Source organism: Panicum hallii, chromosome 1 (assembly GCF_002211085.1).
Source record: "Panicum hallii strain FIL2 chromosome 1, PHallii_v3.1, whole genome shotgun sequence".
Classification (NCBI taxonomy): Eukaryota; Viridiplantae; Streptophyta; class Magnoliopsida; order Poales; family Poaceae; genus Panicum; species Panicum hallii.
The window spans coordinates 1,019,985-1,040,134 of NC_038042.1; the positions used below are offsets into that span (position 1 = coordinate 1,019,985).

At 46.8% G+C, this 20,150-nt stretch overlaps 2 protein-coding genes and 1 pseudogene across 5 annotated transcripts; 1 reads left to right on the plus strand and 2 right to left on the minus strand.

Annotated features, from left to right (window-relative positions):
• The first annotated feature begins 2,056 nt into the window (after positions 1–2,056).
• Positions 2,057–7,878, plus strand: LOC112878722. Of its 4 annotated transcripts, none has more exons than XM_025942930.1 (15): positions 2,057–2,363; positions 2,825–3,593; positions 3,675–3,743; positions 3,818–3,941; positions 4,437–4,548; positions 4,701–4,799; positions 4,890–5,189; positions 5,265–5,372; positions 5,684–5,755; positions 5,826–5,912; positions 6,399–6,470; positions 6,570–6,659; positions 7,224–7,331; positions 7,410–7,478; positions 7,573–7,878. In XM_025942930.1, exons 1-15 carry the CDS (start codon positions 2,109–2,111, stop codon positions 7,645–7,647), a joined length of 2,409 nt encoding a protein of 802 aa, XP_025798715.1. In that variant the 5' UTR covers positions 2,057–2,108; the 3' UTR covers positions 7,648–7,878. The 4 variants fall into 4 exon arrangements, with proteins under 4 accessions (XP_025798715.1, XP_025798716.1, XP_025798717.1 ...); XM_025942931.1 differs by having other exon boundaries at positions 2,825–3,557; XM_025942932.1 differs by having other exon boundaries at positions 2,825–3,353.
• Positions 7,879–7,952: 74 nt separating this feature from the next.
• Positions 7,953–9,533, minus strand: LOC112887632 (annotated as a pseudogene).
• Positions 9,534–9,618: 85 nt separating this feature from the next.
• On the minus strand, positions 9,619–13,334 carry LOC112887553 (catalase isozyme 3). Its single transcript, XM_025953781.1, has 3 exons — positions 11,736–13,334; positions 10,121–11,527; positions 9,619–10,036 (listed from the first exon to the last, which is right to left on the minus strand). The coding sequence occupies exons 1-3, from the start codon at positions 11,748–11,750 to the stop codon at positions 9,977–9,979; spliced, it is 1,482 nt and encodes a 493-aa protein (XP_025809566.1). The 5' UTR covers positions 11,751–13,334; the 3' UTR covers positions 9,619–9,976.
• Positions 13,335–20,150: the final 6,816 nt, after the last annotated feature.

The following is a 20,150-nucleotide window of genomic DNA, read 5'->3' on the forward strand; positions in this document are numbered from 1 at the left end:
ATGGTCTTTTACATTTCACATAATACTCTTGTAACCACTTTCTAGTTACACTTTACTGAGGTAAGTATTTGAATAGAAGGTCCTTCTTAATTTTCATGCTATCCTCGACCTTAGGAGCCCGACCTTAGGAGCCTCTAGCAGCTCGTCATCTCTTCCTTCTACATAAGCACTACGAGAACGACTGGGATCGCTGAATTTATGAACTAGTAGATCATGATCAGGATAAAAAAGTCTGATGAGCTCCATATCTTCTTCGCTCAATGCTGCAACGGGGTGTTCACCATCTAAATCAATGGCTCTTACATTCCTATAAAGCTCCTCGTCATCATCTATCTGAACATCCACACTATTAGAAACCCATTCTATATCTAGAATATCTCCTACATTTAAACAACAATTAAAGATAATATTGGGATAAAAGAATGGAATCAAAGGTGAATAACAGAAGAAAAGATGGTGTTACTACGATACTTACTTGGATGGTTCTAGGTCAAAAGAATCTCATGAAGGGCCATACTAACATCATCAATCCGACAATATGCTCCAGTATCAGGACAAGTGCCAAACTCATTCGGGCCGGATTGAGCATCAGAGACTACAACCGTATCTTCTTGATCCACCTTAAAATTTGGTAAAAGAGGGTCAGCAGGTGGCGGAGTCTCCTGTTCTTGCGAAAATCCACGAGGGGGTGAATGCACATCAGGGGCCGAATGTACATGAGGGGTGGGAGCATTTGACAACTTCCGCACAACCAAATCCGAATATTAATACTTATTTTTCATGACAGTCTTCACACACTTCTCCCATTCAGTCTCACATGCAATTGGGACCGGACGTCTAAAAATCCGGCCCCATTTACTAAAGTGAATGACTCCTGAGATGGCATCCTCATTTGAATTGCATTGAAACTCATCACGAGCCCTACCAAACACCTCACCAAACAATAGCCGATAATCGAATATCAGAGAGACCTTGTGCATTCTATCAAAAGTGACATTCCCAAACACATCTTCCTCGACACTGCCTACATAATACAAGATGACTAAATTGTCCATCTCGTCCATATACACAACACAAACACGAAAATTATGATAGGGATAATATAAACAAATAACTGATAATATTTCCAAACTATCAAAATTAACTAACGAAATACCTAGAATTACCTAAAAATACCTAACTGAAGTACCTAACTAAATACCTAAATTACCTAACTAAATTACTTAAACTAATGAACTAAATTAACTAAATCTATATTTTCTAACTAACTAATTTTGCTAACTATCTAACTATCTGCATTTGCTAGCCAACTAAATTTGCTAACTAACATTTTCTAAATATCTACATTTAGGTAACTATCTACATTAATTTGACATCTACATTACCTAACTAAACTATTAAAATTGAGTAACTAAAATAGCTAAACTAATTTGATAGAAAAACTCAGCTTACTTGCCCGCATTGCCGGGGGAGCGTGGCCCGGGGTGGCGCCACCGGACCGTGCCCCGGGGCCGCGGTGCAGGCGGAGCGTGACCCGGAGGCCCCCGGCCCGCGGGCGTGCCGTGGCGGGGCGCTCTCCCTACCGCAGCAGAGGAAGGCCCGCAGTCAGCGCACGGAAGGGAGGAGGCGTGGCCAGAGGTGGCGCCGGCAGCGGCAGGCAGAGAGAGGATGGCACGGCAAGAGGGAGGCCCACGGCCGGCATGCGGAAGGGGGAAGGCGCGGCTGGCGAGGGCGGTCGGAGGTGGCGCCGGCAGCGGCAGGCATAGAGAGGATGGCGTGGGGATGAGGTTCCCAAAGAGGTGAGTCGGGCGTGAGGATACGACGCCGACCTCGGCACCGTGGATTTTGACGCTGAGCTCGGCGCCATGGGTCATGGCACTGAGGTGTGTTACCTCGGCGCCGTTGGTCATTGCGCCGAACCCGAGGGTCAAAACTGGATTTTGTTCCTCCAGGGATCCAAATGTGAATGTTTTTTAGGAAAAGGGTTAATTGCAAAAAGTACGGCCGTCGACGCCGCACCCGAAAAGCCCACGCGCGCTTTATCCGTTACGGCGTCCCACTTCCGCTAAACCCCCACTTCGCTTGCCTTCCCCCACCGCTCCGGCCACATGGAAGCCTTCGCCGGCGCCGCCCCAGCGGCCGGCGTCTTCGCGGGCTCCGGAGCCGCCGCGGCGCGCCCCTTCGTCCTCCACCGCCGCGGCGGCGCCTCTCGCGCCGGATTCGGACGGCTGCGCCTCCTCCGGGTGCCGCCGCCGCGCGTCGGCGGGGACGGAGGGGACCTGCCGCCGCTGGACAAGTGGGACATGATGGAGCTGGATTTCGGCCGATTCCTCGGAGAGGACCCCAAGCTCACCCTCGCAAAGGTCGCCCCATTTCTACGTGTTTCTAGTGCTAATCATCCCATGCCTAGATAATACATACTATGAGTAGGATAAAAACGTCGTCTTGTTCACTCTTTCGGTGGAAATTCGTGAATAATTTGTGCCGGGATTTCACATTGGCACAGTTTTAGTGAAAGGAGCATTGCTAGAACAGTCGTAAAAGCATTTATGTGCAACTTAGTGCTCTAATTTAGCTGTGTCTGCTATTGCTTCAGACCTTCAGTTACTGCCTTGGTAGTAATTACGAAACCATGCCAATCCGATAAAATACTCTGTGCCATGCGTGGTTACTGCTTCTGGCATGCTTTGCGTGATGCTATCTGATGTACACGTGACACCACCCACTTGAAACACATGTCTGGAATGCATTGTTTATATTTCTTCATTTTTTTTCCTCTACAAACAATTGGCATGACTTGTATCTCCCGTGATCATTCTTTCAGATTCTGGTTAAGAAGTCAGACCCAGATGCCTCATCCCTTGATGTAGAGAAACTGATTGCCACTAAAAAGGACAAGCTAGATGATATTTTGAGGGAGTTCATGGATGCTAATAAGAAAGATCAGGCTTTCAAAACACCAGAAAGTGTATCCCTGATGAACACGAGACAACCGACAATAAGCAAGCCAGTTGAAGGCAAGAGTTCTTTGAATATTTCAAGGCCTGTGATGGGAAAACCGAAACAAGAGGGGCCTCCGCTGACTTTACTGCGACCAGCAGGAAGCAAACTGAAGCAAGAAGAGCCTTCTCTGTCTCAGTTGCGACCAGTAGGAAGCAAAGCAAAGGAAGATATTCCTCCGCTGACCTTGTCACGGCCAATTGGGAGCAAGCCAATAGTACAGGGCACTCCGGTACAAGATAGTTGGCCTAGCAAAGAGAGTTTAGCTGCTGCAACAGATAACAGTGAAGTGGGGAGCATCTCAAGAACAACTGATGTGGATGTCACCTTGCGGAAACCCATCGTGCATCAGAGTGAGGATGATGATTTGAAGTCAAAGCTGAAAATGAAGCCAAACATTAACCTGAAAATGAGGAAAGATATGAATGAGGACTTAACAAACATTTCTCTTCTTCAAAAGCCAGATGTTGCTAATCCAGACCAGGACCATGCCTCTGCTAGCTCTGCCACTATTTCTGCTGTAGAGGATAACAGCGTATTTGAGCCCGAAACTAATGTTGAGTTGCAATGCCCCCAAATTTGTGACCCAAAAAGCAAGCTATTCTCTCTTTTTCTTCTCGAACACGCAAACTATTCTTTTGAAGCTGATGCTGTACACATGTTCCAAATTTCAGGTCTTGGCACAAAATTAGTGACTGAAAATGTTCATGAATCATCTGGTCTTGATGACGATTCTAGTGCAGGTAAGGAAGGCATGAGGAAGTTGTAATTTGTTTCTTTTCAACTAATATGCTAATTTAATGTTGGTGTTTTCAAGGACTACAGCCATCCGGTCAAACTGTCATTCAAGAAACTAATACATCTGCTGGTTCAGTGGATAACCAATCAGCTACTAGCAACAATTTCTCTATGCAGGCTTTCTTACAAGGAAAACCTAAAAGGTACTTTGCTTCTGAAACTGGGACAATGCAATTATATTTTAGCATATAACTTTTACCACTTGATATCTGGATCTTTATTTGAAGCTCGCATGGAATATTACTGACATGCTAGTTGAAAAGTAGGGTTTTTACAGTGGTTATGAAAGATCTGTTCCATTCCTGTATTTTCTCGTCATGGTATTCACGTGCTTTTCATAAGGTTACAAAATTATCTAATACACATACATCTTGCAATTTTTGTGCAAATGTCCTGAAACCTTACTTATTTTAGGAAGCTCCTTACCATGTTTCATGCACAGCTTATTGCTTACTCCGCACAGAGACTTGCAGTTGCATGACTAGATAGGTGGTTATGACATGTGCACATGTATTATTTTGGTAACATATTAACAACGTCCCATTGTTCCCTGCTCTTTTGCTTTTTGAAATATCGTATCTTTAAAGTTTCATGCATGCTGTCACCTTGAAACTAACATGTTGATTATTGCTTTGTAGAGAAAATCTATCTGCTGAAATATTGCCATCTCCAGTTGATGAAAAGATGAATGCTACTGATAATAGGAATTATGTTGATGACGGGGGAAATGTCTTACCATCAAAACTAGAGGTAATTTCCTGATATTTTAGCTTTCATGTCTCAAGGTTTTTCAGAACACAGAAACTTCTTAGAATGGATGTAGATTCAGTGATGAGATGTCCCCCCTATAGGGTTGTACTTGACATTTATATGAATCTTAAGTTACTGAGTCACTACTGCAGGACATCACCGAGGGTGACTGGACTAGGTTAGAGCATTATGCAAGTACTGGGGAAAAAGTTGAGGTGGAGCTGATAAATTGCAGCCCGAAGGGATTTGTTGTAAGTTTTTAGCTAGTTTTTGAATATTTGCCTATTTTATCAAACTATAGCATTGTTCTTTTCTGAGCTCTGTTATGACTTCCTTGCCAGGTGTCACTTGACTCACTGATAGGTTTCTTGCCATACCGGAATCTTGCTACAAAATGGAAATTCTTAGCTTTTGAGACTTGGTTAAGAAGGAAGGGTGGTGATCCTTCCTTGTACAAACAGAGTCTGGGATTAGAGGATGGTTATGATGTTCATGACAGGAATATAGAACCAGAATCTAGCTCAGTCTCTGAAGTAGCTGGTGAGGATCAAGAATCTCTTCCATCTAAGCCGAAGTTTGAAGATCTTCTTCGGGCATACAACCAAGAGAAATCCAAGTTTTTATCTTCATTTATTGGTCAAGTATGCATCTGGATTTATCGTCCTATCATTCTGTTGCATTTATATTATTGTAGTTAGCATGCTGTCGTTTCGCAGAGACTCCGAGTATCAGTTGTCCTGGCTGACAGAAATTCAAAGAAGATATTTTTCTCTATGAAGCCAAAAGAGAGTGAAGAATTGATTCAGAAGAAGAAAAGTCTGATGGTACTTTTCTCGTTTATATGTTCCAACTTTTACGGATATATTTATATCACCTAAAAACATAAAAATAAATTTACCAGCAAAAGTTTAAACTATCTAAGTGCAAAGCACTGATATCTAACAGCAAGTAGGAGGGGAATTGAGAAGTCTTGTATGGAATATATAACTCTTTCAGTCTTTGTGCAGCATGAGCTCAGGATTGGAATCCATAACATTTTTGTAGTACTACTTGTATCTGAAATGGAAATACGCTATATGCTCTCTCTATTACTCTAATTGGTTTGCACGGTATTCACTACTGCCTTATTATGCAGGCTAAGCTTAATGTTGGAGATATTGTTCAATGCACCATCAAGCGATTTGTTTACTTCGGGATATTTGTCGAGGTAGGTCTAGTTCCATCTGTTGTTATATGATTTTTCATCAAGGATTGGCAGCTGACTATTTTGTTCAAAGGTTGAAGGGATTCCTGCATTGATTCAGCAATGGGAAGTATCTTGGGATGATACCTTAGATCCAGCAGTTTCTTACAAAATTGGTCAGGTAGGCAACTTGCAGTTGTGATGCTCCCATTATTGATCTTCTTCCTCTTTTAATTGCTGGACTATTGGTACTGTGAGAAGATGAATAAACTTCGAATATTGGATGATATGTATTGAGACTCATAGACTATTTATATAGTGTATGGTGCTTGGATCTCAAGCAATCGTAGAGAATCAGGGGATTACAATCAATCAATCCTAACTAATTCAATCCTACCATAGCAGCCAGATCCTATTGGGTCTCTTCCATATACTCTAATAGGTATTTCAAATCAATATGTTTTGCTTGGAAATATTGTCTGTGATCGTTTTGAGATACGATTATGTTGACAAAATGTTAGAGAAGACCTCATAGATTGTCATCTTTTTTTTCCCTGATTTTATCTTTCTACCTTCAACTCTCACAGAAATGCTTTATTTTTTTTCTTTAATACTGCTAAAGTGCTCATAATATTATATTTTTTGAGATACATTTCTTCATTTGCAGGTTGTGGATGCTAAAGTTATTCAACTGGACTATAATAATAACCGCATCTTTTTGTCACTTAAAGATGTAAAGGTACTAGACTTATCCCTTTATCTCTTAAGTTTTCAGCATGTTAAATTTGTGGTTTCAGATTTTCCTTTGTTAATTCTTGCCCTTTCCTGTGTTATGCAGCCAAATCCATTGGTAGATGCTTTGGAAGCAGTCATTGGTGAGGATTTATCACTAGGTGGAGCTCTTGAACCTGTACAGGCAGATTTTGAGGTTTGCACGTTCTCATCTTTCATTAAGCATGGTTTAAATAAAGAATATTTTGAAGGGCGTGAAATTCTGTCTTGCAAAAGCATAGTGTGTACCATGAGGACCAAGCCCTTCCTGCAATGGCACGCTTTACTCCATAACCGCTGATGGGGCCTGTATCGCATGTGTGCACACCACACATGGGTTTGTGTTGTCGTAGGGACATGTCTGCGTTAGAGTCCATGAAGAACTTGGACTGCTCTATCTGAATTAAATACGGCATTTTAAGCTTGGGACCTTCCTAAATGTTGATTCTGGAGTCTTAGAATCAAAGTCCTTTTTCCTGCAGAAAACAGAATCATAGTCCTTTTTTTTGGTTGTCTTCGATCAAAGTCACATGTTCATTTCACAGATATGTAAATATTTGTTGAGTACCAAAGTCACATGTAATGGTTGTGTGCTTGCATCAAGTATAAGGCCTTGTACCAATCTACTTTTGTTCGTTTCATGTTACCTTTGTCCTTCAACAAGTGCCCTTGTTCGGCAAAGTTGGACTCACCCTTTGATGTACGATTTGAATATTTCTAGTGGCCTGAGGTGGATGCCCTTATGGAGGAGATGCGAAAAATAGAGGCCGTAAGAGATGTTTATAAAGGACGGTTCTTCCAAAGCCCAGGGTTAGCTCCAACCTTTCAGGTAAGATCTGCAACTTGGTTATTGGGATGCCTCCACTGAAATCTTTTATTTCCTAAATAAATTGATTTCTCTTGCCAGGTTTACATGGCGCCTGTGGTTGGTCCAAAATACAAGCTGCTCGCACGGTATGGGAACAATGTGCAAGAGGTATGGAAGCGGGTTCAAATGAACATAATTGCTAAGTATAGATTGAATACAATAGAGTTTTTTTTTCTCATTTGCTTTTATTTTTGCTGCGCAGGTGATGGTGGAGACGACACTGGACAAAGAGCGGTTGAAGGAGGCTATTTTGACGTGCACAAATAGGGTTAGCTGATTAGCTAGGATCTCGGTGCTGCACATTGGACGGGACCCTCCCGGTGATAATTTTGAGTGTCATTTTGATGTGTTTTTGCTTTCTTTTCCTTTTTCCCCTGCTCTCCCTGGGAGGACTGGCAAAGGTCTGTCTGTACAGAAATACTGTGGCTGTATAAAACATATGTTCTCTCGTGATTGGCTTACTGATGTAAGGTTAAGAGTTTGAAGGGCAGGGGCGATCTTGTGGAAACTAGCAAATGTAAAAAAAAGCTTAAAATCTTTCTCAAAAATCATACCTTTTCCTTTTTCTAGAAAGAACTTTGAAAAGTGAAAACTTGTAGGTCTTATTTATCAAAAGGATAGGAAATGAGCAAAACATATATAAGCAGATAATTGACATCGCCGTCACTGCCGGTTTTGCACTTGTCCCTAGCACCACCTGAACACAATTTAAAAATTGTACCTAGAATCTCACAAGTTCTTTTTTTGATGAACCTACGGAACACACCGTAAACTTGATATAACTTATCCTATCGTACAGCCTAAAATAGAAAATAAGATTCTTCCTACTAGGATTCTACTAGGTGGTTGTAGGCGTCCAGCAAATCACGCAGCTGCAATGGTGCCTTGCCGGTCCTGTAACCAAGCTTCGTAAACATCATCATCATCATCATCATCATCTTCTTCTTCTTCTTTATGGCGAAGATGCACAGATGTCTTGCGTATTTGAAAAAAAGTACACTTCACTTAACTTCCGGCTGCTAATAATTATTTCCAACAACATATGAAAGAAGGTATTGACAAGTCTATCATTCATAACTCATAAGCATGTTGCCCATCTTTCACTATATATCAAAGTAGCCTGCAGGCTACATTACTGTTCTAGTTGGAGAAATAGCTAGGATGCTAGCTCCCCCACTAATGAAATGATAACAAGATCGATTAAAGTGATGAACAACTTCCATATATGCAGCAACAAATATGCAACCGGCCGGTAAAAACCTACTATTAAGTATAGCTAGGCGGTGATAGATAAAATTAAGCCAGCAGCAATGCAATATAATATTACCTTGAGGGATGGACGTACTTGGAGAACTCACAGTGGAGGAAGGGCATGGGAAGGCAGGACCTGACATAGGTCAAGTAAACATCCTCCCTCCCATTGGTATACTCAGAACACGACTCCACGGTCCTGGTGTTCATGTCAATGGCGACCAGCCACATCTTCTTCATCACGTACTTGAACTCGGTGAAGACAACGAAGTGCACGACGTGTGGCCTGTCGATGTTCACCTGGGGGAACATGAGGATGCCGCGTGGGAGGCGTTCCGGGGGGTTGTCGGCCGACGACCAGAGCTCGTCGGAGGTGAATGTGCAGTCCTTGCTCCACAACTCCTTGCCGCCTAAAGTCTTCTTGTTCCACACCATGCCGTCTAAAGTGAGAGTGTGGCAGGTGATGGTGAGGCCAGTACCAGGCTTGAGTGCCCCATAGACAATGTCATCATAGCGGGCGACATCAACGAACTTGATCAGCGCACGGCCGGCATCGATGGCGGACACGCCACGGTACAGCCAGCTGCATGCTATGCTGCGATTGTGAGTATCAGGGAAGTTGTCCGGAGGGAACCGGAGGAAGGAGACCGTTCGCAGAAGAGGATGCCTCGGTAGTAGTCGACCCAGCACAGCCAGCGGTCGACGGGGACAACGGCGTCGGTCTGCCACAGGCAGAGCTGCCAGAGGTGATCGGGGTCGTCGCTGCAGAGGATGGGCACACGCATGGAGCTCCATTGGCCAGCTGATTTCAGCAGATAGATGTCAGCATAGACCTCAGAGATGCTGGGCTTGAAAAGGTTCAGCTCTCCGGCAGCAAGCATCGATCAACAGCATGCAGGAGCTAGCTAGCTGGCTGTACTTGACGAACGCCGGCCAAGCAGCTAGTGTCAGGCAACGTTGGATCATCGGTAGGACTTGAGCAGCAGCAGTAATAGTATATATAAGAGTAGTGTAGTAATAATGTGATGTAACTCGTCGATACACATTCAGGTATAGTAGCATAGCATGCATGCGTGACATACTTACTACAGCTGAATCATTTCGGCTGACTTGCTTGCTACAAATTAAACAAACTTGACTACTGACACATTAACGACGACGTCGTAAGCAGCAACGACACACAACAACAACTCGTATCTCGTGTCCTGCTGCTGGCTCAGCTCGTATCGTCGTCGTCTGTCTTATTGCTCTCGATAAGGACTAAGGAGAGGAGAGAGGATCAGAGGAGAGGAGAGGAGAGAACGGACTCAACAACAGCAACAACAACTCGTACGTCGTCTTTGTCTGCAGATCCATCACATGCTTGGCTTGACGTTCAGGCGGGTGGCGATCTTACTCCCCAGCGACGCGTCGCACTGCATGCGCAAATTCAGAATTCAGATTACTACATCTCCAGAACTGATAGATGGAACTCAAGGATGAACAGATTAGTACCGTACCTTTGACAGCAGGTCGATCCAGATGGATCTCAGCTCCTGGCTGACCTTGGGGTGCCCCAGCTGGTCCGCGAACCTCCTCACGAACCTCTCCTGCCTGTCGGCGTCCCAGGACCGGTACCTCTCCCCGGGCTGCTGGAAGTCGTTGGGCTTCCTGATGGTGGCCTTCTCCCTCCTCCCCGCCAGCGGCCTCGCCGGCACCGGCACCGGCGGCGCCTGGCGCAGCGGCGCGTGCCTCGACGGGTAGTAGTCCACCTCCTCGTCCCGGTGCATGAAGTTCATGGCGCCGTCGTAGTGGTTGTTGTGGTGCGCGCACCGCGGCGCGTTCACGGGGAGCATCAGGTAGTTCGGTCCCAGCCGGTAGCGCTGCGTGTCGGCGTACGCGAACACCCGGCACTGCAGCATCTTGTCGTCCGAGTAGTAGATCCCGGGCACCACCAGCCCCGGCCCGAACGCCAGCTGCTCGTTCTCGTTGAAGAAGTTGTCCACGTTCCGGTCCAGCACCAGCCGCCCCACCGGCCGCAGCGGCAGGAGGTCCTCGGGCCACGTCTTGGTGTCGTCCAGCGGGTCGAAGTCGTACCGCTCCTCCGTGTCCGGGTCCATCACCTGCACCAGCAGCTGCCACTCCGGGAAGCTCCCGGCGGCGATGGAGTCGTACAGGTCCTGCGTCGCGTGGCTGTGGTTGCGCCCGCCCACCAGCGCCGCCTCCTCGTCAGTCAGGATGCACCGCACCCCGCAGGTGGGCTTCCAGTGGAACTTGACGTAGCTCGCCTTCCCGGCGGCGTTCACGAAGGTGTAGGTGTTGACGCCGAAGCCCTCCATGTGGCGGTAGTCCGCCGGCACGCCCACGTCGTCGAAGAGGAAGAAGAAGGTGTGGAGGCTCTCCGGGTGGTGCGAGAGGAAGTCGAACACCCGCCAGTACTCCTGCACGTGCGACCGCGGGTTGGGCTTGAAGGCGTGGATCACGTCGGGGAACTTGATGCCGTCGCGGATGAAGAAGACGGGGAAGTTGTTGCCCAGCAGGTCCCAGTTGCCCTCGCGCGTGTAGAACTTGACGGCGAACCCGCGCGGGTCGCGGATCGTCTCCGGGCTGCCGCGCTCGTGGATCACCGTCGAGAAGCGCACGATCACCGGGGTGCGCACCCCGGGGGCGCGGAGGAAGTCGGCGCAGGTCAGGGACGACACGTCGTGGGTGCACTCGAAGAAGCCCTTGGCGGAGGCGCCGCGCGCGTGGACGACGCGCTCCGGGATGCGCTCGCGGGCGAAGTGGGCCACCTTCTCGATCAGGTGGTAGTCCTCCAGCAGGATGGGGCCGCGGGAGCCCACCGTCAGAGCCTCGTTGTCGTTCCACACCGGAGCGCCGGCGTTGGTCGTCGTCACGCTGCCGTCGTGCCCGCTCGACGGACGGAACTGCGTGCCGTATTGCATAGCAGATAGGAGTAGTACTTATTACTAGCTAGAGTAGTTCATAATAAAAAGAAAACTTTGTGCAACAAGATTAACTATATATGTGACCATGCATTATATCTGTAATAATCTCATCTATCAGAGATTAACTAACTAGAATTAAACAGGAGATGATGCCGATAGATGGAAAAGATGGATGGCTTGCGCTCACCTTGGTGGGATCCATGGCTAGCTAGCTAGCTGCGAGTGGACTGCAGGAGTGGAGTGGAGAGGAGAGGAGTATGCCTTGCCCTTGCTCACACTCTCTGCTGGATGCCTGGATCTTAAATAGCGGCGAGGCGAGCGGTGCCGCCACCACCCACCGCCAGGCGGGGCCCGGAAGAGCGGGGCAGACAGGGGCCCCGGCCGGAGAAGACGGGGAGGAGTGGGATGAGGTGGCAGGGGCCCGCCACGTGTGGAAAATCTGGAGGAGATAAGATAGATGATCGCATCGCCGGTGATGATCCAATTAGCGTAGGGCCACGCGATTAGGCGAGGGGCTGCTGGCCGGGTTAGTGCGTTAATGACTCACTAATGTTGCAACAAAAGAGCTTTCGGGAGCAAGCTAAGCGGCGCCAAAGGGCTTTTGTGACTCTCTAGCTAGCTATTCTTTACTGATTGTTTGTACCCAACTCGAGGATCAGTGAGGAGACGGCATGCACCTGACGAGTGATGATCGAGAGAGAGAGAGAGAGAGAGAGAGATATGTGAAGGGCCGATGAGAGGCTCGAGCACAGAATCAGATGGATAGGACGTTGCACCGTACCTTTCCTTTGCTGTGCGTGTGGTGTGGTGTCACTTCACTCACTACTACTACAAAGTATTAGTGACAGAGTACTACACAAAGTGGCCGCGAGTCACAAGCTGCACTGGTGAAGAAGGTACAAGGCCCCATGCATGGTTAAATGGTTATGTTTGGTTGATGTCCTTTATTTCCGAGGAGATTAACTACAGTCGCTACACACCATGAACGCACAGCAACTAACGCATGCAAAAGGCTTGCATCCTGCCAAGATCTGGATCTTTTTTTTGGGCCAAGATCTGAACAAGAACATGTATTTTGGAGGTTTTCTAATCCGCGCTCGCTCGCCAGGAGGGCTGCTAGCGAGCGATCTCCGACAGCACGCGATTTTTTCCTTCTCCGCAGTTATGTAGTTTTGCACATAATTTTTGCGCAGTTATGTAGTTTTGCACATATTTTTTTTCCCAAACAGATTCTCAAGGCATACTTTTTCAGCACAACTTCGTAATAGATAAAGCTTTTACGCATAACTTCTTCCAACCAACTATTTAGAGAATATTTTTTAGCATAACTTTTCATGATATGTACAACTTACATGTATAACTTTTTTGAGAAAACTTATCAGAGAACATTTTTTAGCATGACTTATTACATGATAATATTACGAGAGGAAGACTTCTCATACAACTTTTACACATAAGTTCACTATACTACTTCTTGAGAAACTTTTTAGCACAATTTTAATGAAATATTTATCAAACAAAAACTTCTTAGGAGACAACATAATAGAAGGTAAAAACTGAAAAAAGGAAAAAAGATAATATATGGCTTAATAGAACTTAAAGGACCATAAGGGGGTGCAGGGGCTGGAGCCCCTACCCCTATGTAGCCTATGGAGCCCTCTCCACCTGCACCAAACCTCTCCAACTATCTTTAATCATGAATGAAGAAGAGGAAGAGGAAGAAGAAGAAAAGGAGGGAAGGGAGAAAGGAGAAGAGAAAATAAGCTCCCCAGATACTAGCCGTCGATGATGTGTGTTAACCGGACTCAGGCTAGCCTCTCGTACATATACGACACGCACGCAGAGCGGCGAGCAGCTCGCGTCGTTGTCTCGTCGCGCGCCACGAAGCGTGCTGACGCGCGCTCGTGGAATTGGATTTCGGTGTATTTTGTTATATATGCAGGCACATGCACATCATCAATAATGCTGTATTGGTTGACAGGATTGCATGCTGCGGCGACGGCGACTAACTTGTCGTGCCTGCGTGCGGGACACAGCCTCCTTCGGATTCTAGCGAGCTTTAGGGTTTAGGGGCACGAAAAATAAAATAATCTTTACTGTACTATAACTTTCTTTTTTGTTTCCCTTGTATCACAGTGTTAGCATGGTACATATAGATTATTTTACTAGCATGGTACATATAGCTTAGCTGGTAGGATTTCTTTTGGTGGAACCCGCCCACACGGATTCAAGTCCTCAACTCGGATATTTTTCTGAATTATTCTAAAATTTAACCGGCGATATTCTTTCTTTTAGTGGCAGGAGATGTGCGTACCTACTATGCGGTATATATACAAATAATTAAAGAGACGTGGCCCACAACAAAAGGAAAAAAAGGTAAAGTTCCATTTATCATTGCTGGCTTGATTCTGAAGTGTTACTGAGAAAAGTGGGCAATCATGCAGTCTGCACGATATTTCTTATCCCACCTATATATTTCCATCATGCTACAGCAGGAACAGATATTTCTTATAGTTTGCAGTGAGAACCACAGGGGGGGGGGGGCGAGAAAGAGAGAGCGGAGGCACGCAGTCTGCACGCACGAGCTTGACTAGCAGCAGCAGTGTGGTAGTGGTAGCTAGCTCTCCGTTTCCAAGCTAATAAGGTAGCTAGGTGACGTGAGATTATTCGTGTCCGTCCGGTACCTGACAAGGATCGGAGGACGCTGGGTCGCCGCTGCTGCTTCCTTCTGATATGGATGGGGATCAGATCGATGGGAGTGGAGAAAGGGATAAGAGATGAGCAGGGAGGAAATGCATGAAGACGAGCAGGCAGGACCGTATGGACCAACGAACAACTAGCTAGCTCCGAAAATATCTCATCGAGTCAGCTCGCTCGCTCTTAGCTGCACTCCACATGCACACACGCATTGGTGATGATTCGATCGATCGGCGACTCCTGGCAGCCGTCCGATCCGAATACATCCTCTCGTCCACTCCACCTCGCTCTGATGTGCATTGGAAGAATGAGCGCACGGACAAAGCTGTCGCTGCATCACAGAAGAGACCGGCCCGGCCTGATCCGTCTCATTAGCAGACTATTATCTGTCTAGCTACTCACTCCCGGTCACAAGATAGATTTGCGTGTCGGAATCAATAACACACTAGGACATTTGGAGACTTGCACTTGAGTGAAACATAACACCGGAAAGGCGTGAGATCTGGTGCAAACTCCTGGTCCTGTGCAAACCGGTGCAAATTTGTCTACAGGCCAGCCGATCTGCATCGCACGTGTATCGTTAGTCATTAGGTAATTTTGCAAATAACTTCCTCCACCAGCACTCCACATTGCATCCTGGTCCCAATTTGCAACGTGACCTACCGAGCCAGCGGCATTCACGATCTGGCCGCCGCCATGCAACCAAGCGATGTGGCCGCCGCCATGGACTTGCCGCCGGCCATTGCCGTGGATGCTCTATTGGACATCGCCAAGGATGCGCCGCACTCCCTCGTCGCGAGCACCATGCCCTCCCTCATCGCAACCACCATGCCCTTCCTCGTCGCAACCACGCCGGGCTCCCTGATCGCGAGTATCCCGGACTCCATGATCTCGAGCGTGCCAGACTCCATGTTCGCGAGCCCACCCACGGCCTCCTCGAGCACGAGCGCGACGGCCTCCCTCACCGAGCACACGCCAACCTCCATGATTTCGACCGCGCCGGGGTCCCTGATCGTGAACGTGCCAGCCTCCATGATCTCGACCACGCCGGGGTCCCTGATGGTGAACGCGCCAGCCTCCCCAATCACGAGTGCACCGGCCATTCTCCTTGAGCACGTGCCTGCCAGTCCAGATTAGGGCATAACCACTCCAGTAAAATCTTCTTCCAATGTCATTGTGAGTATACAAGAGAAGTTAATTGCAATTCCTCTAACTTATGTGTTGATTACTCATAACAGTAATTTTAACCTTGCAGCGTTCCTCATTTACTACTGATGTTGGTCCAAGTTTGAAGCCTGTGGTAGGGATGGCATTTGACACATCATCGATGTGGAAAAATTTTACAAAGATTATGCACATGACGGAGGATTTTCGGTTCGTGTTGGACAGCACAAGAAGGCAAATGAGATAATTAAATGCAAGTATTTGTATTGTGCAAGGGAAGGTTATAGAGTGCAGAAGGACAAAAAAGTTATTGATCAATCAGAAAAAAAGAGAAAGAAGACGCATAATGTGATGGAAACAAGGTGTGGGTGTGAGGCACACATCTATGTGACCCTTGGTACTGATAAGAATGGTTGAGCAGCACAACCATGGTCTTGTATCCCCCGTTCACCGCCATTTTATCCAATCCAACCGTCATATTACAGAGTGAAGTCTCCTCATCTGAGGTGACTAAATGCGATACAAATATCAGTCCCAGGAGGCTGATAATACATTTATTACATTAGATGGTTTATTACCGTACAAACCGTTGAGATAGCGGGCACTGAAGCGCCACTATCAAGAGGGACAACATAAGGACTACAAACCAAACTAAAATGCCAACGAAATTTAAAATAACATCAGAGTCTTGCGCCATGGTAAGCTTCCTGTGGAGACCCTGAACCACAGACAAGGTTGGGTGCAGGACGGCGATCTACTCGACGTCTTCAGGAACGAAGTTCGGATCCTCCTCTGTAAAAACTAGGCAAGAGTGAATATATATGTACTCAACAAGTCCAACCACACCCAGGGAGGAGAATAATAAAGATCATGCACAGGATATATCAAGGATAAGACTAGGGTTCGTTTGCGATAAAACGAGATTTTACACATGCAAGGGTTCATTTAATAAAAGAGTTCTCTCAAAATATTTCTGTAGTGATAGGATAATAAGTGGGTTTGATCCTACACAAAGGATCTAAGTTTTAATGCTACAGACTCCACATCCACAGTAGCTCATGGCACAACCACCGGACACTTTCAAAACAACTCACGCCACAAAACCAAGCATCCCAAAATGTCTATTGAAGTGACCATGCCGTAACTCGTCCAATACCGTGGACACGGATATTCGAATAGATTTTACACTCTGTAAAGGTTGTACACTTACCCACAAGTAGGGTACCGCACTACGAACACCTTAGTGTCGCTGCGGATCCTAACAAAGCCATTACCCACCTTAGCTGAATCTAACTAGCCAACACGGAAGCAACCATGGGGTTAGTGACCTATCAATAAAGTCATAACCGGGACATAACCCACACAGATCGTATTCCTTCTCCATGATCTCCCATTGCTCACCATCTCTCCTTTTAGCTAGCAGAACAACTAGTGGGGTTTATGCTAAACCGTTACCCACACAACGATCGAGTGGTTGTACGATAAGTGGGTTAGGCAAGATGACACCTTAGTTCATCCTTACATTGACAAGACGGACATCTCCCAACCATGCTCAGCCACAAAGGTACAAGCTCACCAGTACCATTTCACGCAGGAAACACCGTCCATCTCGTCAAGTTATATTTTTCTTTTATTTTCCCGAAATCCTGTTTTATCTTTTAAAACACTCACACCTTTATTTTCGATAAAGCGCGTTGTGGTAATGGTTAAACTATAATAAAAGGAATAAAAGGTCCTAAGCATCTCTAGCTGTAGTTAACGTCCAACAAAGCAAATCCTATATAGATATTAACCTAGGTCATCATGGAATAGTCATAGCAATCAAGGGGTAGCTATCCAACCATGTCTTGCAATAAAACAATGCATTTTATAAAACAGGCCAATAGGTTGTGTTTATGAAACTGGAATAAATATGCATCGAAGGATGGGATTGGACTTGCCGTCCTCGAAGCCTTCCGGAAGCTCCTCCTCGAGGTACGGGTCTTCGGGCTCCGGCTCACGGTCCTGCTCCTCCTCAGTCACACCGTCGGCTACGACACACAAACAATCACACAATAAAAACAAAGTTCGCTGACGAGCTAAAAAAAAGAGAGGGAAATAGAAAGCTTCGATAAAAAAATAGAGAAGACTATTATATTTGTCGGATGTGGATCCTGAGACTTGGAGAAAATATTTGATACGTGGTGGAGTTTGGAATCGATTCGGAACAAAATATCGCATGAACTGATAAGTTAAAGGTCATTTAGGGAGTAATTTAAAAGGACGAGGACCTATTTGTAATGAAATAAAGAGATAGAAAGAGCTCTGGTTAAATATTTGTGAGAGGGAGGTGGAGGGTTGCGGACTGCCTAAGGAGGAAAAATGGAGGGGGTTATGCACAAGTCTGCCTTTCTTCTTCCTCGAGACAGAATAGGAGGGGGAGGGGAATGGTAGAATTGGGGGGGGGGGCGGCCAGGCCATGGGCGCTGGTCCCTGGTGCATGGCAACACCCGGGGAGGAGGGGAAAACGGAGAGGAGGCCGAAGGGGTCCAATTCTGACCATCACCTCGTGCGGAGACGGTCTACGGAGGGCTGTCCACGGGGATGGGTGGTGGCTGGCAATGGTGAGCTGCGGCGGCGAGCTGCAGCGCGAGGTAGAGGAGGGGAGGTGCTGGGGCGGTGTGGGCGGAGTGAGGGACGGCTTGGAATCTAATGTATAGGCCGAGAGGAAGAGGGGAGATGGCTGGCATGGGAGGGTCACGGGCAGTACAGGAACCTCGCCATTAATGGCGGCCGGGATGCTCGGGGACAAGGCGCAAGCTGCGAGGGCGAGGGGATGGGACGGAGACGGGCCGGCGCAGCAGCGGGCCGCACGCCGGCTTGGCGTGCACAGGCAGCAAGCACGCAGCGGCATAGCGAGTAGCAGCGGCCGCGGTGGCCGTGGCGTGACGCGGGCGGCGTGATGCGAGCGCGTGTGCACAGCCAGCAACGGGGCAGTGGCGGGTTGTGCGCTGGCCCGCGCGTGCGTGCAAGGAGCGGGCTACAGCTCGAGCAGGCAGCAGACAGCACAGGGGAGAAAAAGAAAGAGGAAGCCAGCGCAAAAAAAAAGAGTCTGGGAAAAAAGTTAGAAGAGAGAAATAAAATGGATTTGAACAAAATATGAGAAAAGAAAAGAGGGAACATGCGCGCGGCATCGACGATCACGGCCGGGCAGGCGCACGCGGCCGACCGCGACACGATGGTGATGCAACGGGACAGCGGGGCCAGTGGAAAAGGAAAAGGGACGGGCGGCTCCACGGAAAAAGAGGGAGAGATTGCGTGATGTCGGAATGGCGGAAAATCGGGAGGTGGGCTTCGGGAGCTCAAGCGGCGGAAACGTTTAAAAGATTTTTAAGCGAGTGATTGATAGTGCAATTTAAATAAGATAAAAATATGGGCGTTACATAGAGAGAGCGAAGAGTGTCGGTGTTTAACCGGCTGCCCACTGAGGGGTATACCCAAGGTGATAAGTTTTGGGTGAGGAGACGCCGAGATCAGGAACTCAAAGGTGCAAGTAACACAAAGCTTAGACAGGTTCGGGCCGCAAAGCGCGTAACACCCTACGTCCTGTATGGTGGTTTGTATTGGCTTAGGTGTAGAATGACCTAGAGATCTTGTTTTGAGAGGGGTCCCTGTCCTCCCTTATATATCCAAGAGGTCAGGGTTACAAGGATACTAACCAACACCAGCTAAGGAATCGTACCAAAACATATCTCGAGTAGATTTCTTCTGTATCGGTTAGCTTTATCTCCTACCTAAACGGGATAAATAAGAGATAAACGAGATAAATAAGAGATAAGACGGACTTAATCTCTTAAACCTCTTTAAACTACGTTATGTACACAGTCCCGCGGCCCCGGGTCTGACAAAGAGTACTTTGCAGAATTGCCATAAAATTAGTATTGGCACATCCCTTGCATTTAGATTGATGCAGGTAAGTGATGGTGGGTTTCAGAATGTTGGGTGCACGTTGAGTGATCTAAAAAACTATCATCGTGACCTAAGGATAAAAATCAAGGATGCAGATGCCCAGATATTTGTGTCTCAGCTTGAGAGAAAGAAGGAAGTTAATTCTGCATTTTTTTATGACTTTGAGGTGGATGATCAGGGAAGACTGATGCGAGTGTTTTGGGCTGATGCCATGAGCTGAAAAAATTATAGTATCTTTGGTGATGTGGTTTCTCTTGATGCAACATACACTACGAACCAATATAACATGAAGTTTGTGCCATTTACTGGAGTCAATCACCACTTGCAAAGTCTTTTCCGGCATTCATTGCTGATGAAAAGATCGAGTCATATGTATGGTTGTTCAAGATCTTTCTTAAAGCCATGGGAGGAGCAGCACCTTATTTAATCGTAACTGATGAATGTGCAAGCATGAAGGCTGCTATCAATCAGATTTTGCCAAATACCACTCATAGGCTATGTATATGGCATATCATGGAGAAGGTACCTGAGAGGGTCAGTCCATCTCTAAGGGAGGATCAAGAGTTTTGGGCCACACTGAACTCATGTGTATGGGGCTCTGAAACTATCGAGAAATTTGAGACACAATGGTATTCTCTCATCACTAAATTTCAGCTCACGGGTAATGAATGGTTCTCCACCATGTTTCTCATTCGTGAATCGTGGATCCCAGCATACCTGATGGATATACCTCTCTCAGGCATCCTTAGGACTACATCATGCTCAGAGAGTGAAAATTCCTTTTTCAGTCGTT